Source organism: Rhinopithecus bieti, unplaced genomic scaffold, assembly GCF_001698545.2.
Source record: "Rhinopithecus bieti isolate Rb0 unplaced genomic scaffold, ASM169854v2 scaffold_47995, whole genome shotgun sequence".
NCBI classification, from domain to species: domain Eukaryota; kingdom Metazoa; phylum Chordata; class Mammalia; order Primates; family Cercopithecidae; genus Rhinopithecus; species Rhinopithecus bieti.
The window spans coordinates 1,016,716-1,042,626 of NW_016819498.1; the positions used below are offsets into that span (position 1 = coordinate 1,016,716).

At 42.7% G+C, this 25,911-nt stretch overlaps 1 protein-coding gene across 5 annotated transcripts in view; it reads left to right on the plus strand.

Annotated features, from left to right (window-relative positions):
* SPTBN1 (spectrin beta, non-erythrocytic 1) overlaps positions 1 to 25,911 on the plus strand; it is a 217,350-nt gene that overhangs the window by 150,307 nt on the left and 41,132 nt on the right. For all 5 annotated transcript variants that reach the window (XM_017859016.1, XM_017859014.1, XM_017859015.1 and 2 more), the window contains 10 exons: positions 9,619 to 9,792; positions 13,630 to 13,721; positions 15,031 to 15,111; positions 15,499 to 15,614; positions 18,811 to 18,923; positions 19,681 to 19,868; positions 20,865 to 20,982; positions 22,208 to 22,366; positions 23,349 to 23,651; positions 25,496 to 25,649. In XM_017859016.1, coding sequence (XP_017714505.1) covers positions 9,619 to 9,792; positions 13,630 to 13,721; positions 15,031 to 15,111; positions 15,499 to 15,614; positions 18,811 to 18,923; positions 19,681 to 19,868; positions 20,865 to 20,982; positions 22,208 to 22,366; positions 23,349 to 23,651; positions 25,496 to 25,649 — 1,498 coding nt within the window. The remainder of the gene's footprint in view (positions 1 to 9,618; positions 9,793 to 13,629; positions 13,722 to 15,030; positions 15,112 to 15,498; positions 15,615 to 18,810; positions 18,924 to 19,680; positions 19,869 to 20,864; positions 20,983 to 22,207; positions 22,367 to 23,348; positions 23,652 to 25,495; positions 25,650 to 25,911) is intronic.

Consider the following 25,911-nt stretch of genomic DNA (forward strand, 5'->3'; position numbering starts at 1 on the left):
TGCTTCTGGCCAGACTAAGCCCTCGCCTCTGAGTGAAATAAAGTGAGGTTTTCCAAACACCTCTACCATCCCCCAAACCCCACCAAGTCAGTTATCACTGGTTTTTGCTTGCCTGTTGTTTCCTGATGTTCTGTATTCTGTCCTCTTACTCCATCAGTCAGTCTCTGAGAAAGCAACAGAAAAGTGTGTGTGTGCGTGTGTGTGTCTGTGTGTGTGTGTGTGTGTGTGTGTTGCCACCATTAATTTCAAAACAGGCTGAGCTAGGTGGAGAAGATAGATTTAACATGAGATTTGTTAAGCCTTAAATCCCACATTGAGCTGCTCTGAGTTTTTTTCATAAAGCCTTTGTTGAGAGAACCATACTGGTACATATTGTTTATTGAAACAGTGTTTGTGGACTGGCCATGGAACCTAGCTGGGTTTTTTTTAAAACATCATTTGTGTGGGAGAATTTACTTTTGTTTTAAACAACCAGCCACAGAACTCCTCCATTAAATGTGGGTCTAATCCCACAAGCTTGAAAAGTGAACTCAGAGTCCTAAGTGCCACACGATAAAGTGCCAGATGAATGGCCCCAGAGCCCTAGAGTTCAGAAGGGGAAATAAGCCCTCTGGACGGGATGTCAGGAAACCTTAGTAGGTGGGTAGGATGTGGGTAGGGTTCCAGCTGGGTCCAGGAGAAGAGAAGAGCTTCACAGGCGGGGCAGCCAGAGTGTGAAAGCTCATAGTTTGTACTAAGTGAAGAGAGCATTTGGAGGTAGCAAGCAGCAGGCACTGGTGTGTAGGGCAAGTTTCCCAGTTAACCTGGAGGGGTTTTTTGGAAAGGAATGGTGATGGTAACTTCCCTATCACTTGTGTTTACAGAGTACTCTCCTACTCTTTTCTCGTTCAGTTCTTACAGTCTAATGAAGTGGGCAACTGTTACCTCTGGTTTATAGAAAACGGTTACCAGTGACTTGCCAAGGCCAGTGCTGCTAGTAGGCGATACGGTGTGGACTGCAGCCCACCCTACTGACTCTTGAGCACCTCCTTTCCCTCGGAGCCCTTAGGATTGGGTCCCAGCAGGGAACAAGACAGACAGGAAGTCATGGGACACAGTGTGGTGTTCCCCGATTAATCCTAATTGGGCCAGAATAACTAATACTCCTCTGAAAGCTCAGAGTTTCATGTGATGGGAGGAGTTTGGGGACTAATGTGAAGTGAGTTTGGCTTTGTAGCATATTAGAAGAAATTTTGAAATTAGTGCTTCCCATCTTACCCTGTGTATTCAGTAGAGACCCTTGTTTGTGAATGTGTATAGCAAAAATCTATGTTCAATTAAAAGACAAAAACATAAGCAAGTGCCTGTCACACTGATTTGCTGAGATCATTGTCCTTTCTCTATTTCCTCTTCACCTGAACAAGAAATCAGCAGGTACTGTAGACTTCAGCTTTGGTGCTAGTGAGTCCTCTACCCTGCAACACCCTGTAGATTGTTTTTATACAGCTGTGAGTGACTTTAGTGACCACCAGGTTAAATCCCCTCACTTGGTAGATACGGTAAGTCAGGGAAAATAAGTGACCAGCGAGGCCACCCAGCTGGGTTGTGGCAGATCTAGGCCTCACTGGCCTCTCTCAGTGCCCGGGGTTGTGCTCTGTCCAGCACCACAACCCTTGGTGAGTTGTCACTCCAGGTAGCTGCAGGGTTGCTTTGGACACTTACAGAGAAAGAAGGGGTCAGGGGTACAGGGTGGAACAGGGCATCGCAGCACCCCAGAGATCTCCCAAAACACCCTGCCAGAAACCTTCCCTTGTATCTTCCTCTCCTATTAAAAAAAGAGGACAGATCAGCTCCGTGAAGCTTTTTTCTTTCTTTCTTTCTTTTCCTCTCCATCTTTGGACGACAAAACCTTTGCCATTGTGATTACTCCATAATTCTGCAAAGCCTGATGCCTTACAGAGTGTGAATGACCCAAACTCAAGGCTGGGCGGACAGGTGGGGCAGAGTCAGTGCCCCAGGAGGGACCACCCAGCCCCCTCCTTCCTCTCTAAAGGTTTTGGGTCCATGCAGGGGAATTTGCCTAAGGCCATACTGCTTCTTAGGCAGGGCCTGGACTGGACTTGCTGCTCCATAAGCAATTAGAATTATGTTGTCAGATCCTAGAGATGTTTATGTGGCCCAGTAAGTTTCCTCTCCTCTTTTAGAGTGAGAAAGAAGATGGGTCTGGGATGGAGATACGACTGGTAAAGGTTTAGGACTAGATGGGACCTTGGGAAGGGGAAACAGGAAAAGCGCCTGTGAAAAAAACACAGGAATCCACGGACTGTAGTGTGAGGGGAAGGGAAGCTTCTTAAAATGATTTAAAGGAGGATCAGTAAAAACAGGCATTTTCCTCAGAGGAACTGCTGTCTGCCTGCAGAGCCCCCCGATAGTCGTGTGAGTCTGGTATCGACCCTTGTCCCCATGTTAAGGACTGAGTTTCACTTTCCTGTCAGAAGGGACACAGGACAGAAGTGCACATGTTGCTGTGGAGATGGACACATGCCACACTAGGGAATCCAATGGCTAATAATGGAGGCAAGACAGAGGACGCTCCTTTCCTTTGCAGAATTAGCCACTCTTGGGGCAGGCTTCAGAAAGTGTTTACTGCTCTGAGGCGCCCACCCCCCCTCCTCCGCCGCCCCGCTCCATTATGTTTAATTTTCTCTATTGTTACCTCTTCTTCCTTTTGAGAAGATGAAGTTTGGCAATATAAAAATAGCTCTTTAAAAAAATGAAAACCAGCCAGCAGATGGGAACTGAGTCCCTCACTTCCTTTCACATGGAAGCATGTACCCTTCTTCCCTGTACTATATTCTGGGTTTTTCCTGTAGCATGAAGAGGACGAGCTTTAAGTCCTGGTTCACCACATACTAACTAGCTGGTAGATTGCTTCATCTCTCTGAGCCACTGTGTCTTCATCTATAAAATGACAGGAATAGTAATTATTATAATGCTGGGTTACTGTGAGGATTAGATGGGATCACAGCTGTCAGCCGCCTAGCAGGGAGAGGTGAACACACAGTAGTTGCTCAGTAAATGGCAGCTAAGAATTTTTAGATCTTGGGAGCTTTGAAGTTTGTAACATGTTTCTATGGATAGCTCTGTGAGATCATGATCACCTCCTGAACTTAATTTCTTGTAATTACTGCTTCCTAAACTTGCCCAGATATTGTGCCTTAAAACATGTGAGAAGCCCACTCTGAAGCAGGTAGAACACACATTGAGGGAGTGTGGTGTACTTGAGTTTTAGTCTCAATTCCCACTCCCTTCATGTTGTACCATCAGGAAGTCGTCTCACCTCGCTTTGTCTTGTTTATTCTTGTTATTCTGAGGCTTGCTGGTTTTTGAGTTGCATCCAGGTCTGGAATGAACCATCTCTTAGCTCATCTGGCATAGCCAGTCACCATCAGCATGGGGTCCCTGTGATGTGGCATTGAACTTCTTCAACCTGCATGAATGTGTTTGGGCCCCATCACCACCCTCCCTCTCCCACACCCCAGACCCCATGTTCATGTGGAAACACACACACATTCCATTGAGATTTTGTAGAGAGAGAATAGAGTTGTGGAATGTGTCGTACATGTTTCCTGTTTGTGGGGAGGAGGTTCTGAGAGGACCACTTTTTCTACTGCATTCATTTGAATGTAAGTGAGACAAGTGATTATTTGAGATCAAGCTTTCAGGATAAAGTCTGAAAGAACATTTGTTATGTCCTGCTGGTTGGAGCCTGGGAAGGTACCGACAGTCCCCATCTGTCCATGATTCTCTTCCTTAACTTCTCATAATTCTATCCACACTGTCCCCTCCACCCTCTTGGAGGGAGACTTAGGAGAATGGCTGCTCCAGTTAGAAGTTTCTGTCCCCCTTGATCTGCAGTTCCCATCACGAAGGCACTTTCTTTGTGATGAAAACAGCACACGTAGGTGGACCACTCACTATGTCACTGCTCAGGTGCACAAACTGACAAGAAATGACAGGAAAAGGCCCCCGAACAGCAAAAATGTCAGAAGCCCCTGCACCTTTCTTAGAGGCAGTTAGTCCCCATCCCTCAGATTTGAAGTTTTGAACCAGGAGCTTCATTCAATCCAGAAACCACCTGGATATGAGAAGAAAAGGGGCTGCTATGAATAGTCATGTTTCAGCGTGAGAAATGACAGCTGATCCAAGAGACGAAAGGAAAAACTTAAAGAGTACACGTGAGAGCCATATGCAGAGTTCTGCGACTCCTGGCCGCGAGAGCTGCTCCACCCACTTCTTCTAGGGCGGCACTGACTCCATCCATTTCTTGGACAGGAGCGTGATGGCGTCCCAGATAGCTTTAGGAGGCTGACGGGTATACTGTGGAAAGAGAGAGCACCAGTGTCACCTCAAACAGCACTTGCAGAATGAGAGTTACAGAATTTTAGATTAAGCCCACACCTGTTTTATATCTATTTTTTCCACTTCATTAGATTGCTTGATTTTGATGCAACCTGGCATTGCACAAATAGCAAATTCCAGCATTTCCCACATACCCAAATTAAAATCATTTTGAAGTTTCTGAAGGCAGAATCCACCTCCTGTTTCTTTTTTGGGGGTAAGGAGGATATCACAATAATGTGAGAAGCTTAATGTTTAAAGACATTTCTTTTTCCATTGCTATTATGGTCGGATTTAACTGACCACAGGTAGAAAATATTCAAGGGGAAGAACAATGAAAAATAACAATACAGAAATAAACAATGATACAATGTTTTAAAAATATAGTATACCAACTATTTACATAGCATTTATGTTGTATTAGTTACAAATAATATAGCCATGATTTAAAATATATGGGAGGCCAGGTTGGGTGGCTCATGCCTGTAATCCCAGCACTTTGGGAGGTCAAGGTGGGTGGATCATTTGAGGTCAGGAGTTCGAGACCAGCCTGGCCAACATGGTTGAAACCCTGTCTCTACTAAAAATACAAAAATTAGCCAGGCATGGTGGCGGGTGCCTGTAATCCCAGCTACTCAGGAGGCTGAGGCAGGAGAATCTCTTGAACCCAGGAGGCAGAGATTGCAGTGAGCCAAGATCATGCCATTGCACTCTAGCCTGGGTGACAGAGCAAGACTCTGTCTCAAAAAAAAATAATAATAATTTTTTAAAAAGTATATGGGAGGATGTGCATAGGTTATATCAAATACTGTGCCATTTTATATAAGCGACTTGAGCATCTATGGATTTTGGTATCCTTGGGGGACCTGGAATCAATCCCCTGTAGATACCAAGGGACAATTATATTGAAAATAAAATTTTACTACTTGTGGTAGGCCTCTGCATATAATCTTATTTCCTCAAGGCCAACCACCTCTTCTGTTTTTGCTTGTCCTTTTTTATAGGAGAAAAGAAAGTCAAAAATAATAATCTGAGACTGGACAGACTTAAAGTGGCCACTTGTTACCCGAGTAACCTTCCTTTCAGACATTTTCCACGCGGCACATAGCTGAGGATCTTAACTACCCAAAGGAAAAGCAGGGAATGGACAAGATACTAAGTTAGGGCTGGCTGCTGCCCTTAACTGCACATACCTGGGTTGTTGCAGCCTGGCCCTCTTTCCCCTGTGAGGTCAGCTCAGCACACACCAAGCCCAGTCTGTCTGCTGGTATTCAGTTCACTCTGCACATAATTCTGTGCACAGAACCGGACCAAAGACCCTTGAGAATATAGAAGTATAAAGCCTCATCCTTGCACTTAGGAAGGGAACAGTCTAGTTGGAAGTAGTAAGAGCGATAAATGAAACAATAGCAAAATTATAATGATTGGTTCCGGGGTTCTGTGGTCCAGATTGTTAGATGTAGAGTTGTGAGGAAAAGGAGAGCTGTGAGACCCAGAATGATTGGAAATGGGAAATATCTCCAGGAAGGAAAGATGGGCCTTGGCCCGAGCCTTGGAAGGTAGATAGGTGTGATGAGGTGAAGAGACTGGGGAGTCAGGACGACGGGTCACAGGCTGAGTGCATTCTTCTACATGTGGATGTGTGCATCCTGCTGGCATCTTTTTAAGATGATGACATCAACTCCAGATGCAGCCTCTACTAGATGGGGAGTGATGGGAAATAGGAAGGAGAGAAGGATGGAGCCAGATGGGTGAGGGCACGAGCTTGGTGTTGGTACAACAGATAATAGAAACCCATTGTGTGTGTGTGTGTGTGTGTGTGTGTCACACACAGTGGACCCTTGAACAAAGTAGGGGGTTTAGGGGCACCAACCCTATGCCATTGAAAATCTTCCTATACATTTGATTCCCCCAAAACTTTTAATAGCCTATTCTTATCAATAACATAAACAGTCAATTAACATTTTTCATGTTGTATGTATTACTTTTACTGTAGTCTTAAAGTAAGCTAGGGAAAAGAAAATGTTACTAAGCAAAGGAAGAGAAAATATATTTGCTGATTGATTAAGTGAAAGTGGATCATCATAATGTCTTCATCCTCATCTTCACATTGAGTAGGCTGAGGAGGAAGATGGGGGTATTGGTCTTGCCATCTTGGGGTAGTAGAAGTGGAAGAGGCAGAAGGGGAGGCAGAAGAGGCGGCACACTTGGTGTAACTTTATGGAAATAACACAAGCAGTCTTGAATGATTGGAACCCTTGCAATAAATTCAGTTTGTTTTCTGGTACTGCGTTTACATCCTCTTCCTCATCATTTGTCATCTTTTTGGAGGCACTCATTTTCATCAAGTCATCTTCCGTTAAGACGTGGTGTTGTTAGCTCTTGTATTTCTCCAAGATCCATATCATGAAAACCTTCACACTTCTACCTTTTTGCCATATCCACAACCTCTTTTATAATTTCCTTCATTGGCTCTGTCCTAAATTCTGTGAAGTGACGTATAACATCTGGACATCGTTTTCTCCAGCAGGAATTTATTGTTTCAGACTTGATGACTTTCACAGCTTTTTCTGTAACAATGACGGCATCTTCAGTGGTATAGTCCTCCCAGACTTTCATGATGTTCTCTCTGTTGGGGATTCTATTCCATAGCATTGACAAACCTTTCCATAGAGTTTTGTGTAGTGATGAGCCTTACAAGTCTGTATGACCCCTTGATCTAGAGGCCGAATTAGGGATGTTCTGTTTGGAGGCCAGGAGACCATGTCAGTGCCTTCAGCGTTGAACTCATGGGGTTCTGGGTGGGGGCATTGTCTAATACCAAAATAACTTTAAAAGGCAGCCTCTTACTGGCAAGGTACTTGGAGACTTCAGGAACCAAAGCATCAGTAGAACCAATTCAGAAAAACGGTTGTCACTGTCCAGGCCTTCTTTCTGTACAATCGAAAGACTGGCAGCTGGTATTTATTTTTTCCCTTCAAGGCTCAAAGGTTAGCAGCTTTATGGATAAGGGCAGTCCTGATTATAAACCCAACTGCATTTGCACAGAACAGTAGTTAGCCTATCCCTTTCTGCCTTAAGTCCTGGTGCTCACCTCTCTTTCTCTTACTAGGCTTTTGTGCCATTTTTTTCCAGAACAGGGCACTTTAATCTGCGTTAAAAATTTGTTGAGACAGATACACTTTTTCCTCAATGATTTTCTTAATGGCGCCTGGGAACTCATCTGCTGCCTCTTGGTCAGCAAAAGCTGCTTCTCCCAACTCCTTGACATTTTTTTAAGCCAAACCTCTTTCTGAAATTGTCAGACTGGGAGCTCTGTGAATCTTTCCTGGTTCTGAGGGCTACCCAATTAAAAATTAATAGTCATACCATCCTTTGCTGGTGTTACATTCTCCTTCACCTTCGTATGCCTTTAAATTGTGATGTGATGACTTCACTTTTTCTTAAATCATACTAGTCTTTAGGTGTGCCTCTCTTATGGCAATCCTGCACTCACATAAAAGATGCATTGTTAATTATTTATTTATTTGTTTATTTTTTTGTAGAGACGGGTTTTGCCATGTTGCCCAGGCTGGTCTCAAACTCCTGGGCACATGCAGTCTGCCTGCCTCAGCCTCCCAAAGTGCTGGGATTACAGGCACGAACTGCTGCACCCAGCCAAAAGCTGCATTTTCAATATGAGATAAAAAGATATTTCACAAAAAAGTGTAAGGTCTTTGCATCTGCTGATGTAGCTTCAGGGATGGCTTCACAAATTTCCTTTTCTTTTTTTAGTCTTCAAATGGTGGGCCACCACAACTGTGGACCTCAATCTACAACACATAGCAAGCAGTTCATCCTTTTCTTGTAGTGTCTCGACTTTTCTCTGCTTCTTGGGAGTACTTCCAGCTTCACTAGTGGCACTTTGGGTCTCATGATATTAGTCAAGGTTTACGTTATTGCACTAGACACTGTGAAAAATACACAAGAACTTTTACTGTGATACCCAATTTACTAGAGAGACCATGTGGAGATGATTAGCATCATAGGCATTTTAAGTGGGCACTCACAATACTTGAGCTCATCGCAGTAGGAGTTAGAGATGGCTCTGAAATTATTATAGTAGTACAGTACATACCAAAATTCAGTACTACACAAATGGTGCCGTTACAATCTGTGTTTGTGTGTATGAGTTTTGATAATTTTTAATTTTATGACAGATTTGTATATATTTTGTGGTAGTAAATGATAAAATAGACTACCATCTACATATATTTTATGCATTCATGACATACCTTGTTCTTAATTTTTTCTGATATTTCTAGGCTAGGCCATTCATCTGAGTCTTTTCAAATTGTCACAAATCTCTAAAAAATTTTCCAGTGTATTTATTGGAAAGAATCCATGTATAAGTGCATTTGCACAGTTTAGGCCCAACTAAAGGTCAACTGTGTGTGTGTATCTAGTACATTTTTACAGTAGATGTGTATGTACTTTTACAGTAGATGTATACATACTTTTATAGTAGATAGTATATTTTATAGTAGATGTATATATACACATATGCATTATCTACTCTCTCTCTCTATATATTTTTTTGTTCATTTGTTTTATTTAAAATGTTCACCTTCCAAGGGCCTCTTTTATATTTTGATAAAACTGGGTAAAAGGAAGAAACATTTGGGGTATTTAAATTGCACTACACTCATTTTTTCCCCTTTTCCCCTTCTTTTCTGTAAGTTACACCTTTTTACTTAACCTTCCCCATCCCTCCACACACAACCACCACTTGGAAATTCTTCTCATTTGATGGTTGTGTTCCCTGTTTTCATTCTGAGCCAACCTTAAGGGTTACCAGCAGGTGGCAAACCTATTTTTACATTCCAAGTAATCAAAATCCTCACAGGTGTTTGTCATGCAGCTGCAAAAAAATTGTATGGATGGCAGCAGTAGCACTGAAATTCTCCATGAAAATTGGATTCTCTCTTCCCTGAACTTAAACAAATGCTCATTTGTAAACTATATAGCTCCACAATTAATCTCTAAAGAGGAATCAGTTACCATCCCATTAAGTAAACTTTTCTTATGTGGCTGTTAGGTAAATACTGTCCTTGAACTTAATGAGTACACGTGTTTGTTAATGTTCTGCTCCGAGCGGCAGAGCATCGCATGAATGGGCACGTGTGACTAGGCAGTAACTCAGGGTTCATCTCTGCTCTGTTGAGTGATGTGTCTCTGCCTCTGCTCTCCTGTTTCTAGCCTAAACCCACCAAAGGACGAATGCGCATCCACTGCCTAGAGAATGTGGACAAGGCCCTTCAGTTCCTGAAGGAGCAGAGAGTCCATCTTGAGAACATGGGATCCCATGACATTGTGGATGGAAACCACCGGCTGACCCTTGGCCTCATCTGGACCATCATCCTGCGCTTCCAGGTAAGAGTCTCTGCCTAGGCTTGCTCAGAACTTAGGCTGACCTCTCAGAGGTATGAGCATCCTTATAGAGCTGGCCTCCGTGTGTCAGAGGGATCAGCAAGACCAGGTTGAAAGCACGTCTCAGAGTCAGGTGTGTCATATCCAGCCCTCAGAATTGAATGCTGCCTCGTAGGCATGTGGAATCTACTACATCCTCCTGCAATTGTACTAGCCCCTGATAATCTTAGCTCTCCTGTCAGACACGTCTCAGTGGCCCAGGGGCTTCTAGACTGCATCCCAGCCCACCACTTTGCTGGCCCCTGCTCTAAATGTCTGGTCTCTGCTGCTTGGCTCTCAGGAGCAAAAGTATAAGGATGTGGCCAGTGCTAGGTTATTAGCTTAGACTGCCTCAGCTTCACTCAACTATGACATGTGTTACAGAATATTTTTAGGCAAAGCTGTTGAGGGTTATGGCATGTGTGTGGGCTCCATTTTCACCTTCTCATTCTCTTTGGATGTGAGGAAGCAATTTGCAGAAGGAAAGTACAAAACACTTGTGTTCCTTTGAATTGATGATGATTTTATGGGTTTTGTTATACTTGAGGAGGAAGGCTCTAAGTATAGAAGTATTTTAAGCCAGAAGGTAGTCTCAAGGTCTTTTTGTTCACCACTTTCACTTTATGAAGAAATTGGAGACCCAGAGAAGTTTGAAACCTTGCCCCTGATGACGCAGCCAGCCAGGGCTATAGGGGGTGCCTCTGACCCCTTAAGAGACAGCACTCAGCCTTTTGGGACTGTGCAGCACTACAGGTCTGATTATTGGTTCTTTCTCCAGGCGGATGCTGCGTGCTCATGCATTCCAATTAAAATTGGAGAGGCAGGAACAACTTTGTACTGTAGTGTCAGGTTTCTCTACAAACAAATATTCTAACAGTCCTGTCTCCTCAGTAACTGTGTTCTCTTGCCATTCCTTCCTTTTCTGCCCCTTTAATAAAGATCTGCTTGATTTTCTAGGTAAACAAAACCTCACACAAAAGGAAAACGAAAATCAAACTATAGCTTGCTTTGTTTTCTTATTGAAACTCTGAAATCAGCCTGTGAACAATCCCTTTTCCTTCTCACTTGCCCTAGGATTGGGCTTCAGATAGTGTCCTGAGTATATATGTGGGAGGAAGGGGTAGGGGACTAGAATGAGTTACAGGAAGAAACAGCTTCCTGACTGGCTGGTTCCCAAGCTGGCTGATCATCTGATGCCATTGGGAAACCCTCTTAATAATTCAGATTCCCAGGGCCCAGCCCTAGTAATTCTAATTAAGTAGGTCTGAGGAGAGAACCGTTGTTGAAGATGGTACAACATCATTAAAGGAGTTAATTACAGCAATCAAGGACATTTTTTCCCCAGACAGAACTCTTATATTTCTGTCATTTAGATCCTGAATGATTTGAAAATGGAGTAGCCATTGAATCCACTAATTACTGCTCTTGTGTCTTACAGAGGTGAAATTATTAGCAGGACACTCCTCAAGCTTCACCCCAGTTTTATGGAGTAAAATATATTTCTGTTACCTTTGGCCTGCAGTAATCAGAGCGTGGAAGGGTATCCTGACTGTGGGCTGTCAACAGCAGGTCAGCACCCAGGTCAGGGAGCTGGCACACACAGCCCTTTTCAGGATTCTCAGCGTGAATTGCATTGAGTCATTGACCAGTTCACTTCCTGCCAGTTTGCCTATTCCTATAATTCGACTTATAAATGCTGATGTGTATTTTCTCCCTTTCTGTTGCAATGAGAGGCATAGACTGCTGATGTTACCGCATGGCCTGCAGTGTTGGTGTCTGACATGACTCAGCTTTCTTCAGCAGCTTTATTAAAACATTACCTATTCTACAAAAATAATACGATTATGAATCAGCCAAGGTCCAGTTATAGATATCTAGCATATCTACAAGGATACTTGAGATATCCTTGTAGATACATAGGGTGAAGCTTCCCTGTGTATCTGCAAGGGTCTCTCCTTCCCCCAGCTCCTGAATATACAGTTTTACAAGTTCCCAGTGTGTGTGTGCGTGTACTCTCACTGCTACCAGGATATGGCCTGACCTGTATGTGCATAGAGATGTCCATTAAATACTGATGATGACACAGATTTTTATAATGCTGCCCCTTTAAAAGAGAGTAAAAGGGCCAGATGCAGTGGCTCATGCCTGTAATCCCGGCACTTTGGAAGGCCAAGGCAGGTGGATCACTTCAGGTCAGGAGTTTGATACCAACCTGGCCAACATGACGATACCCTGCCTCTACTAAAAATACAAAAATTAGCCAGGTGTGGTGGCACGCACCTATAATCCCAGTTACTTGGGTAGCTGAGGCAGGAGAATCACTTGAATCTGGGAGGCGGAGATTGCAGTGAGCCAATATCACACCACTGTTCTCCAGCCTGGGCTGCAGAGACTGTCTCCAAAAAAAAAAAAAAAGTAAAAGGTGGTGTGAAACTGGAGTGGAAATCTCTGAGTTTGCCTAGTTTAAATAGGGAGCTATCTTCATTTCAGAAGGGTAGACTTTGTTTCCATATGGACAAATCTGGAAACTGATAACCCTTCTTCACACAGAAGCATAAGAAAGCCAATGGGTTACTATGTGAAGTTACAGCCTGACTTTCCTGGTGAGCCCGTCTCTCACCCCTTGAGTGAGGGTTGTTCTTCCACATTCCCTTTCTGCACTTGAGCTAATGATCCTAATATTAGAGACTGGGGTTTATGCAAACTCAGGCTTCACCTTCTTAACACAATTAAAATAGAGAATTCTTTAAAATGTAGTTGTTTGAATTCCCAAGTGTTTTCCTAGTTGAAAGTTTCTAACTTTTAGTCCTGTATTTTATATTTTGTCTTCATTTTCTCTCTCTCTCTCTTTCAAAAAGAATTCTGGGAAGTGTTTGTAGATTGAATGGAGTAAAGGTTGTAGGGAGCATGACAAAGCAGAGAAGCTTAAAATGGCTACAGCTGGAGGTGATGGATGGACTCCTGGCCAGCACCATCCACTCCTGACTCCATTCCACATTTTACTGTACAAGAGGAAACTTTCATAAGTAGACAAAAGTGTGTTTGGAGCATTAGTCTAAAATTACGTAGCTGGCAGTTGGCGCCTAATCTAAGAACTAACATTCATGGACCCTTATGAGCTCTGCACTTCATTATATCATTTAAATGCATAACATGCTGTGAAATTAGCCACTGTCATTATTTCCATTCCTCAGATGGAGAAGCTGGGGAACCTGCCCAAGGGCACATGGTAGGTGATGGAGCCTGGATTCACATACAGGCAGTCTGACTTTGGTGCCAGCTGACCAGGCTTTGTTTATAATGTTGCAAATACGCTACCTCTGAGTGGCTTATGAATGCACACCATGGAAGCACAGCACTTAAGCACACACTTGCTCTAATGGTTTGGAAGTGGTACACACAGTGCCCTCATCAATGAAGGCTGCACCTAGTGTGAAAATATTTACTTATGAAAACTGAACTCAGTATTTTCTGGGGGTCTGATGAGATTCCAGATACACTGTGTGAACCACTGTGCTAGCTTCTCACTGGAAAGATGGGCCGTCTCAGGGGTAAAAATGACCTCTGATAGGTGCTGGGAAGTCCCTTCAGCCTTCTGTCTGTGCGACGTAGAAAACCTAGTTCTGGTTGTGTTTCTGGTTGTGCTTCTGAAGGAAGCAGTTTTCATTCACAGGGTAGATCGTCTGCAGGACAAGGCTTTGATCTCCAGTTTATTCTTTATGTATATGCAGACCTGTTCTTCAGTGGCTCTTTGAGACAGCTGACCCATCTGTTTGTCTAATATTTCTTTGTAAATCTTAGATCCAGGATATCAGTGTGGAAACTGAAGACAACAAAGAGAAGAAATCTGCCAAGGATGCATTGCTGTTGTGGTGCCAGATGAAGACAGCTGGGTGAGTGTGAACGCAGAGGGTATTGGGGCTGCTTCTTCCAGGACTGAATTCCACTGCAGTCATCACTTAGAAGGTCATGACAGGTATCTTTTCCACTGCTTCCATTGGGAAGTCTTGTTAACTCGTAAGCAGTTGATAATGACTTTTCAATTAGCTCTCGGAATGGAAGGAGTTCTAATTTATATTTTAGACCTGTCATGTCTTCATAATCAGTTTCCTTCTCTTTATTAAGGAAGCTCCAGAGAGCATTATATTTTGAATTTGAAAACCCTGGAAGCATGTTTAGGAATCATATCCATGATATTTTAAGAATACAGTTGTAGGTTTTCTTCACCCTTTAATTTCTGTTTTGGGGAGCTTTCTTTGCACAGTAAACATTAGCATAACCCTTCAGTATTATCTGTGTCAGTTTCCTTTTGATGTTTTCATTGAAATTTCATTGAAGCTGTTTTTAGAGAACCGCACCTTTTTTGTTGCTTACTACTGTTAGAATTCAATTGATGCTAAACCTTCGAGTTCTTAGCAAATTGATTTAAGGTTATAGGTACTTACTGAGACCCAATTTTAGGTTAATTAGATTTACTGTCAGAACTACTTTAGGTATAGATGTAACTCTAATGAATATGAATTCAGAATATGAAAATCAGAACTCTGTCCATTATGAGAGCTAGCTGAAAAGTGATCATGTCTATAAAGAGCTTATGGCCTAATAAAAGGGTCAAGTCAGGTATGAACTTTTAATCAGCCACTGATATAAAGTTATTAATAGTCAATATGGTATCGAATAGCTGATTCATTATGGGTAAGTTTCAAACATAAATTTTTCAGGGAGGTACTACTTTTACAAACTTCATCCAATTAAGTGGCATATGGAAGAAAGAAAGCTGAGTGTCACATGAACAGGTAGTCCCACCACTTCTTGTCCCAAAGTAATGTGTGACAGGGGACTGCAGGTCCTGGTGTCTTTGTAGGTAGAGTAGAAAGCCAGTAGAAGGAGAGGCCTCACAGGTGTCTAGGTTGTCGTCACTTTTTCCTAAGTAAGAGTAGTGTTTTAAATCTACGACACAGTTCACATGTTTGTGAGATTGAATTACCAAGCAAGAAAACCACATGGATGCATGTTTTATTTTTATTTTATGGCAAGCTGGAGTTGATGGGATTTTTGTTCTGACTTGATTGTCCTTAGTGATATTCACTGCTTTAGGTTTTACAATGCTTACAGACTTATTTATTAACAAAGCACTTGGCAAAAGTATAAACCTCCATGTGGTAATTGTGTTGCTTTTCCCTTCTGCTTTGTCCTTGGCAGGTACCCCAATGTCAACATTCACAATTTCACCACTAGCTGGAGGGACGGCATGGCCTTCAATGCACTGATACACAAACACCGGTAAGTCCATGCAAATCATCCTAGCAATTGTGGGGCAAAGGTTGCTGTCTGTCCATAGCAGGTTTGGGTGACTTTCCCATATCCATTGCCTTAACTGTTGCACCATGGTGGAAATTCCTACATTCCATGTGAGGAAAATATGGGAGAATATGTAAATTCTTCCACACAAAATAAACAGGTTCATCCTTAATCTTTCTTTTTTCTTAATAAACTTTGAAGTGTTTATTCAAAAATCAGGTTTCACTGTTTGATGATTCCATAATAGTATATTTTAGAGTTTTACTCCACTAAGTGGTGATTTTAACCTTTTTGGAGTAACAGTCATGTTTCATTGGTCATATTTCTTTTCAAGCCATGATTTTTGTTGTCTTCCACTGTTCTGCACAGGCCTGACCTGATAGATTTTGACAAACTAAAGAAATCCAACGCACACTACAACCTGCAGAATGCATTTAATCTGGCAGAGCAGCACCTCGGCCTCACTAAACTGTTGGACCCCGAAGGTAGGGACTCAAGGGATAACAGGTGGGATTTTTAGCATCTGTACTATCCAGGTGTTAATGTAAAATCTGTTTTGTGTCAGTATGTTTCATTTGTATGGCATGCTTTGGGAATTATCAAAGGAAGAGCTTAATTTTGGTTATGGGAATTTTTTGAGGATTTGTGGAAAGGATGACACTCAAAAAAGGCCTTGAAAGATGAATACGATTTAAACAGTTTGAAGGAGAGCGTGTGCAGGCAGAGCTACTAGCTTGAGCAAAGGTGCAGAACCAGGAAAAAGGAAGGTGTGTTTGAGGACTAACAATTCAATGGGAATGGTGGTTAGGGTAATAGTGTGGATGGGATCCCCACAGGGGCAACAGGCAACAGGGAGTCATTGAAGATTCTTAGCTGCTGTGTTCGAAGGAGAAAAGTAGAAAACCTGGCATAGGCTCTCAATGAATGCTTGATGGCTGACATTTATCTGAAGGCGGCAAGCAGGTTGGATGGGGATGGGTGGAGATTGGAGGCAGGGGCCTTGTTAGGAGGCTGTGCTTTGCTTGTGAGCAAGTAAGAGTTTAAATGAGGAAGGCATATTTGTGAAAGGGGAGTGGGGGTGGAAGGAGCAGCAGTCACAGTCCTTTCTTACAGATTCATCCCATTCTCTGCATGGAACTAATCCCTCTTTACTCTGTGAGTCCCTGTGTAACTTGGAGCTGACCTGTGTGGAGCAGTCCCCCAGGTTGTATCTCCCTTACTTAACAAAATCCTGATTCTGGGTTTCATTTCAACGTGAGCTCTCATAGGAACTTTTTCTGATTTTGAGAAGCATTTAAAATATCAGGATTTGTTTGTAGTGCTGAAGATTTATAGATCCTCTCAGCTGTGAACAGATATTAGAGAGGAAAAAAACCGTGTGTATGTGAGTGAAAGTTTAAACTTCTTTTAAATATAGAACAGGAAGTTTAACTCCCCAAAGGCAAATCAAGGTCATGAGGCCTCCAGGCAGGCTTCTTGCTATTTTCCAATGCATCAGATTTGCTGATATGTTGGTTACAGGAAGTTGAGATAAAATTATCTTTGTACTAATCCATTAAATGATTTCTCAATATAAACAGAAAACTAAAATTCCTTGGGTTTCAATAAATCTTCGTGCTTAACCCCTATCTTACTATGGGAAGGAATTTTTCCTTACCCCATGTTCTTTGTGCTTTGATAAAGAACCTTTTCTTTTTCCCTATCACAGTGACAACATTTTTTAGTAACTTGCTCATTAGTTAATCTTTCTAATCACCGCCCAGTATGAAAAGGGGGATTGATGTTCCCCAGATCACAAAACAAGGAGCTAAAAATGGCAGCTGATTTCACTTTTGTCCTGTTGGTTTCATCTTGATTATTAGTTGCCCGGGGTCCCAAAGAGCATCAGTTCAAATCTACTTGCAGACAAGTTAAATAAAAAGTTTTGCCTTTTCACTTCTTTGAGTTTTGTTGACATTTTGTGTTGATTAAATTGGATACTTACACTGGCATTTTTTTCTGGCTGTCCTCCAGTTCACTCTCCTTTGTGCGTACTTTGACGGGTTTAGCAGACACAGGAGCCCTGGGGTAGGGAACAGTAGCTATGATTCTGGCCCTCACTGCCACTGGCTGCCTAAGTGACCCTGGGCAGGGAGGTGCCAGCAGTGTATCCTAATATTCTCTTGTTTAAATTAAGAGAAACAATTTTCCTCCATACAAGGCTGTCAGGGGTGGCAATAGGAATGGGGGTGTATGTATGAATGTATATTGAAAAAGAGCTTGATGATATCTGTTAATAGCTGTCCTGTGTGTTCTTTTCACAACCTATCCCAAGTTGAGTGCTTTACTCAATATTACCAAACTTCAAAGACTTGCCATTTTCAGTTGTTTGTTCCTTCTCTCAATACCTATTTATTGACCACCTGCTTTGTGCAGGACAGCACAGCAGGAATGTGGGAGGTAGAGTGGCTTGCCAGGACAGGCTTCTACCCTTGACAAGGACTGAATTTTGTAAGGCAAACAAAACATGCATAAAAAACCATAACCTAGCAAAAAGTGGACTATGTGTCCATACAAAGCCCAAGGGAATAGAGGAGGGAGACAATAATGTCAACTGTAGGGATCGTAAATGGTTGTATTGGGTGGTAACTTTTGAAATGGACCTTGATGGATAGTAAGAAAGTTACGGGATCAGAAAGGCCATTTCAGACAAAGGGAAATCATGAGTAAAGGAAGTCATGTTGGAAATTATGTGATATGTATAAGGAATGGTGAATGGTCAAGTTTGATTCAGAGATACAGTGCTAGGTGCAGTGGCTCACATCTGTAATTTCAGCTACTTAGGAGGCTGAGGTGGGAGGATTGCTTGAGCCCAGGAGTTTGAGGCTACAGTGAACTGTAATCATGTCACTGCATTCTAGCCTGGGTAACAGAGTGAGACCCTGTCTCAAAAACATTTAATAAGGAATACAGTAGCTGAGAGGTAGGACGCTATAGAATTTAGGAATGTCTAGAACAATGCTTGACACTTAAGCGTGGTGAATATTTGAGAAATTGATGGAAAAAAGGGAAGGAAAGTCATAGCCAGATTCTAGAGGACTGAAGCGCTTATACTTTATTCTTCATACTGAGTAATTTTGAGCTAGGAGGAACTGTGTTCACAGCTGTGCTTCTGGAAGATCAATCTGGGTACACTATGTGTAAGGAAATCGAGTAGTAGGGAAAGCTGGTGGAGGGAGCCATTGTTTCAGGGCTGGTTATGTGACAGGATGGGTCTGAACAATGAGTCACAATAAGGATTCCACAAATAAGGGTCATCCCAACTCAGACTCAGTGACTAGCTGCTGGATACTGGTAACAAGAAGATAAAGATATCCAAAGACTGAGTGACGTGGGGCGGTGCTGGTCCTGTAGGGAGAAATAAGAACTCAAGCAGAGCAAACCCAGTATTGTGGTAGGGCAGGGAGAGGAACTGTGTGTCTGTGGAAGGCATTTCATGAATATTCACATAATAGGGAATCAGTGAGATGGTTTCACCCTCATTATCCTCGTAATTAGTGCACTAATGGCAGAACGCTCAAATACAAACATGAAGACGCTGCACCATTCCGTGTTGTCCAGCAGTCGTTGCATTCATTCCTGCTGCCTGGGTGGGGCACAGTAGCATGCAGTACATTGAACAAAGTCTTCTCTGGGTTACAGACATCAGCGTGGACCACCCTGATGAGAAGTCCATAATCACTTACGTGGTGACTTATTACCACTACTTCTCTAAGATGAAGGCCTTGGCTGTTGAAGGAAAACGAATTGGAAAGGTGAGCTCATGCCAGTTTTGTGAGTTGTGAAACATAATTAAGGTTCATTGAGCCCTCATTCTCCCATGCACTCATAAAATTTGCCAATAGCAATTTGTAGTGGGCTCTCCGGATGGTAGGGAAATCAGCTGAAGCCTCTTCATCCTGAAGGGTAACAAGAGGTGGGAGAGATGGCCACCATATTTAGGAAAGGATCTGGGGGCTAACTCAAACCCAGAAACATCCTTCTCCTCAACCTTTCCAGGAAACTGGGTATTGGAAATCTGATCGAGTTGGCTAATGTCATGGGTGTGACGTCCTACTTACCACGGTTGAAAAGGTCCCAGCATCATGCTTTTTACTTCTCATTTGGTGATGTTCACCTACCATGTTTTCAAAACACCTCAGACCAGATGACATTGTCCTCTCAATGCAGTGAAGTCAAAAAGTAATGGGCATTTATGGGACAGGATCAAGCTAAGTAGAGCCCTTTTGTTTCTCTAGGGATTTCAGAATCTCTTTGCTTGGGGGTTGGGAAGTTACAGAACCAGTTGCAGTTAGGCTGTCATTGCTCACAAATAAGCACAGTCTAGGTGCCTCTTAGCAGATGGTTCCTTGAGTTAAAATGCTTGTGCCCAGGTGCGGCCAAACTGTTTCAGAGCCGGCCAAACCGTTTCAAAGCCGGTCATTTAGTGTGCATGCACTCGTATAGGGTTGCAATCGTATTTAACTTATGGAGCAACATGATCTTTTTAATTTTTCTATCCCTTGTTTACAGGTGCTTGATAATGCTATTGAAACAGAAAAAATGATTGAAAAGTATGAATCACTTGCCTCTGACCTTCTGGAATGGATTGAACAAACCATCATCATTCTGAACAATCGCAAATTTGCCAATTCACTGGTCGGGGTTCAACAGCAGCTTCAGGCATTCAACACTTACCGCACTGTGGAGAAACCACCCAAGTAAGATGCAGATTATAGTGTGTGATCATTAATATGGGAAGACACATCACCGTAGCCAGCAGACCCCTGTGTTCTGATTTCTATAATCTCATCTCTTAACTGAATGCCTCTCAGTAGCATGTCCTACTGCTTTTCATCTGATTCTGTGTTGCTGAGATTTATGATAGATCATGCTCTCTCTGAGCCCTTCCCAATAGAAATGTACCACTGACATACAGGATGTATGAGAATTCTAAGAAATGGTACAAGTCCCCAACCCCTTATCCAAAACCATTGTGCCCAGTGTGTTTCAGGATTCCATACTTTTTGGATTTTAAAAAAACAGCACAGCTCATTTGTTGTATATTACAAGACCCTAGATGGGACTAAGGCAGTAGCCCGTAGGCCCAGTAAGTATCTGTAGCAAAATGTGTAAATATTCACATTACATTAGATAAAGACAATAAATAATTTCATAACAGTTCAGATCAAGTTTTGCAACCCCAAAAAAGTTTGATTTTTTTTTCATATCTTTTTTAAGTTCATAATTGTTGAATAAGGATTGTAGGCCTTATCTGTTGCTTACCGTAGTTCCAAAGTCGTGTTTTCTTTTCTGAAAACGGTTGCTTATACCTTGGTAAGGTCTCTGAAACCCATTGAAAATTACATTAGGTAGACATTTGAAATAATCCATGTTGAGTGTATTCAGCTACACTGAATGAATGAAGTAAGTCCATTGCCCAGGATTTAGGGTTTAAAGCTTGACTGAAGTCAATACAAAGAGTATTGCATACCCTTGACACCCTCAAATATAAATGTCAGCAACAACAACCAACTATGAAAAAATTCCACAGTTTGGTATGTTTCAAGGTTTGTAATAGCCAATGAGCAACCTCCTGATGTCTCTTTGACATACATTTCACATAAGTCAGACCAGAGTTAAATGGTTTTTAAAATGCATGACTCTGTGAAATTTTTTTTCTCCAGTAACAAATGAATGTTTTCCCCTGTGTTTAGATTTACTGAGAAGGGGAACTTGGAAGTGCTGCTCTTCACCATTCAGAGCAAGATGAGGGCCAACAACCAGAAGGTCTACATGCCCCGGGAGGGGAAGCTCATCTCTGACATCAACAAGGTAAAGTGGATCTGGACTCTGCATGGGCCCTGACCTCCTGGAGGCTTCAGGTTCTATCAGGCGGTTTCGACTGCTAAGAGGACAAGAGACTGGAAGGGGCTGTCCCCACCTGCTGAATTGACAATTGGCAACTGGTGGTCAGGTGTGGCAAAGGACCAAGCAAACAATGGTGCCGGGCTAGGCTGCTGGAGGCTTTGGGGGGTAATGTTAGATTTTATCAAACCAACTTTGGCGCAGGCTATACACCTTGCTACTCAGATACATATCATTTTACTTCTCATCTGAGGCAATTGTTTCAAACATCTGTAAATTACGGAAAGGAGAATTGAAATTTCATGTGTTTGGAATCATAGTGGTTGTGGGGCTTAGGATGTTGGCTTCTTCCATTAGAGAAGCTGTCAAATAAGCAATTATTTAATCATCATGCCTATCATGCCATAATACCTATTATGCCTATAGAAATTCACAGCAGGCATTATTTCCAATTAGAAAGAAATTTGAAAATTCTAGAACTCTGGTCACTTGTACACAACTACATTCCTTTCTGCTGCTCATTAAAAAAAAATTTTTTTTAATGGAGACAGGGTCTCGCTGCAGCCCAGGCTAGTCTTGAACTCCTGGCCTCAAACAATCCTCCCACCTCAGCTTTCAAAGTGCTGGAATTACGGGCATGAGTCACTGCGTCTGACCCCACTTAGATTCCTTTGAGTGGAATGTTCGATCTTTTTTTTTATGTGAAGAAATACATTTCATAAGAATGAATTTAATGCGGACAGTAGGTCAGGATTTTGAAAGAAATTTCAGAAGTTTAAATTTTTTTTAAAGTGGCTCAGGGTGGAATGAATGAGAAATTCGTATGAATTCTTAGAAAAATCATGTATCTTTTTTATATGATCAAAGCTATTTAAGAGAATTTATTTCCTCTTAAAGTAAGAGATTTATAATTTACTTATATTGCTTCATATCTACAGTTTTGTTTTCCAAGTACAACACAGAATCTTTAGATTTAGATAATGGAAGAGCGTTCCCATGAGGATACACTAAGAGAAAAACCCATTTTTTTCATCAAGGCTTGAGAGTCGATGGTGGGAATGGGATTTCCCATTCAAGTTGTCAGGTTTTTTTGAGAAATACTAGCTGTTAACTGTAGCCACGGAAGTTTCCTTCAACACTACAGGAAACTGTTTGTGTTTGTGTGTGTATGTGTGTATTTTCATTTTTGTAGGCCTGGGAAAGACTGGAAAAAGCGGAACATGAAAGAGAACTGGCTTTGCGGAATGAGCTCATAAGACAGGAGAAACTGGAACAGCTCGCCCGCAGATTTGATCGCAAGGCAGCTATGAGGGAGACTTGGCTGAGTGAAAACCAGCGTCTGGTGTCTCAGGTTCTGCTCTTGACATTATTAAAAAGACTGTTCCTGGGATAATCTAGAAACACAGACATATGCCAGGGGCATAGGGTCAGAGGACAGCTGCTTATCGACATTCATTATTCTGGAGGAACTGTCAGGTCACCTTGGCTACTTCCCATGAAGAGGATGTTTATAATTTCTAATATATATTTCTGTTTATCTAACTTTTCATAGATGTGGAAGCAGCTCAAGCAGAGTTTGTTTAGAGCCATTGAGTGTGTGTGAACTGTTCACATTTATAAGTTCTAACAGTTTCTCTCTTTTCTTTAATCTTTGACCAACTAATCCTTCGAGGCAGTTAGACTGGTTGTGAAATAAGCAAAACTGGCTTGCTTTTCCACCTGACTTCATATAAGCTATCACCTGCTCTAGCTTTTCAGTCAGGTACTAGATATGAGCTGGGCTCCTCTGCAAAATGAGCAGTTACTAGTTTGCTTTCAGGAGGGCATCTAAGTTCAAGGCAGAGACCAGTGAGGTGGGGGACTCAGGAGTCAGATTTGGATTTAAGACCACCAGGGATTAATGTGTGCTCAATATTTCATGTCTGTTCTGTTTCCTTTGGCAGGGGGGTGACGGGCAGGGGGCAGGAAATGTTTTTTTGTTTGTTTGTTTTGTTTTGTTTTGTTTTTTTGAGGCGGAGTTTCACTCTTGTCATTTAGGCTGGAGTGCAGTGGTGCCATCTCAGCTCACTGCAACCTCTGCCTCCCAGGTTCAAGCGGTTTTCCTGCCTCAGCCTACCAAGTAGCTGGGATTACAGGCACGTGCCACCACGCCTGGCTAATTTTTGTATTTTTAGTAGAGACAGGGTTTCACAGTGTTGGCCAGGCTAGTCTCGAACTCCTGACCTCAGGTGATCCGCCCACCTCAGCCTCCCAAAGTGCTGGGATTACAGGCGTGAGCCACCGTGCCTGGGTGGATTTTTTATTTTCCTTCTTTTCATTCCATTTCTCTGTAGGACAACTTTGGGTTTGACCTTCCGGCAGTTGAGGCCGCCACAAAAAAGCACGAGGCCATTGAGACAGACATTGCCGCATACGAGGAGCGTGTGCAGGCTGTGGTAGCCGTGGCCAGGGAGCTCGAGGCCGAGAATTACCACGACATCAAGCGCATCACAGCGAGGAAGGACAATGTCATCCGACTCTGGGAATACCTACTGGAACTGCTCAGGGCCCGGAGACAGAGGCTCGAGATGAACCTGGGGCTGCAGAAGATATTCCAGGAAATGCTCTACATTATGGACTGGATGGATGAAATGAAGGTAAAATCTGACTGAAGGGAAGGAGGACAGAGCTGATCCAACCAGCGCTCTCTTCACTGGGACTCATTCACTAAACCCCTACATACAGCTGTGTGCCTTGTCTAACTGCCCACCTGTACAGCTAGAGAGGAGCCACATCACCCATGGGAAGATTGCTAGCTCAGGAATTAAATGAGACATGAAGTGTGAAAAAGTTCAGTAGCTAGAGCTCTGTTTCTGTGATTTACGTCTATCTTAGATATATTCCAGTGTAGGGAATCAATCACATTGTGGTTTTCTTTATTTTTAATTTTTCAGGGTTAAACTAACTTACCATTTCACTGATCTTTGAGTGAGTGGTACTACTTTGGGCAGGGGTCCCAGAGAGGTGGTATGGGGAGAAGGAAGGAGTGGTAGGTGCCGCAGAGGAGAGGTAAGGAACCAGGCAGCCAGAGTTCTGATTGTGAGTGTCTGAGTAGCCTAATCCTCTTTGAGCCCTCTTTCTTGGTCTTTAAATGGAGATCGTACTTACTATCTATCTTATCCAGTTATTGCAAGGATGGAATGCGGTAGTATGTGCACAGATCATAGGATGGACTGGATGGCAGTGGCTGCTCGTGCTGTTTATTGACCGCTCTCAGCATAGAGTTCCAACCTTTCCTCCTTCCCAGGAAGAGACCTGCTATCATGCCATGGCCCTGTACCTGTTCCTGTCCTCCGATGCAGGCCATGGAATGCTCAGCCATGTCAAGCAGTTCTCTAGCTGGAAGGCCTTTAGCCTTGTAGATAGAAGAAAATAGGTCAGTTTTCAGACAGTCCCATGAAACCTCCTTTTGTCTCAGCACACTGTGCTCCCAAGCTTGACCTTATGCAAGAGATTCCCTTCCCAGGATATAAGCTGTCATCTGTTGCCTACCTCTTGGACTGTTCCTGGCAGAGGGGCAAGGTCACCTGATACCATCAGTTTTCCCTGCTATTGTTCCGGATTTATGATTTTCTTAGGTCTTGTCTCTCTTGACCTCTCAAAATAGAAACGTTCGTAAAATCTAGCAGAGAGGGACTTTTCATTTTGTAAATCATGATGCACATTGTAACTCAGTTGGTCCAGAGACTTCTCAGAAGTAAGAGTGAAGTAGAAATCCCATCTGGTAAGGATGTAGAATGAGGCCCCCAAATTTGGCTGGTTGATGGAAGAAACAAGAAAATATCAGTGGGTTCAAACTTAAACCCTAGAAGTTGCTTGGGGTCTGCTAAGCAAGACAGCCACCTGACCCTGCTCTCCTTATTGGTTTAAAGATGTGGCTTATAAGCTTTTCAAGTAGATTCTTCTCCCATAGATTGTGTAAGTATAGTAGAGGCATACCAATAAGCTCTTAACAGAGGAAAAACATTCACTTACAGGCTCAGCAACTTCTAAAAGATTTCTTTCAACTTTGAAGTGACCAAGTCTATCACCTTTATTTATTTTTTTATTTTTAAGCAGTTGTTGCAGCGGTTTCTTCTTGAAGTTTCAGTTTATATTTTGGAATCTTTCATACAGCACCCCTGCCCACCCTCCCCATCCCCACCCCTGCTGGCTCTCACCACCTTTTTCTTCTATTCTGCACTTTTTAGTGTAGATTTGACTTGCTTATTCCAAGGTTGGTAATCGTTAGTTTGTGATAGCTCTCCTGACTCAGGCCTTCAGGTTTGATTTGTTTTATTCTGGTTTGTTGACCATCATCTTCCCCTGAAGGTGTGGGGTCCATGGCAGACTAGAGGGAAGGCACAGCTTCATTGCTGGCTCTCTGTTTGTCCAAAGATTACGTCATGCTGAAGTCAAGGCTATAGTCACAGATGTCCTTTTGGTTGCTTCTTGTGCACAGGTGCTAGTATTGTCTCAAGACTATGGCAAACACTTACTTGGTGTGGAAGACCTGTTACAGAAGCACACCCTGGTTGAAGCAGACATTGGCATCCAGGCAGAGCGGGTGAGAGGTGTCAATGCCTCTGCCCAGAAGTTCGCAACAGACGGGGAAGGTAAGGATGGCCCATTCCAAGCATTACCTCCAGATTACCAGAGATTCATATTTATAGAAACACAATGGGGCTTTTGAAGTTACTCTGCCACTATACATTCCTAGTGGGTTTGTCATGGGAGCATGAGATACAGTGGAGTGGCCTTCTGAACACTAACTCTGTCTTGTTTTTCTGGAATTCATATGTCCTTTCCTTAAATACACAAATGCTGCTTGGCTTTGAGTGGCTTGGTGTTTGGCAGTGAGACTTTTGCCAGACCTCA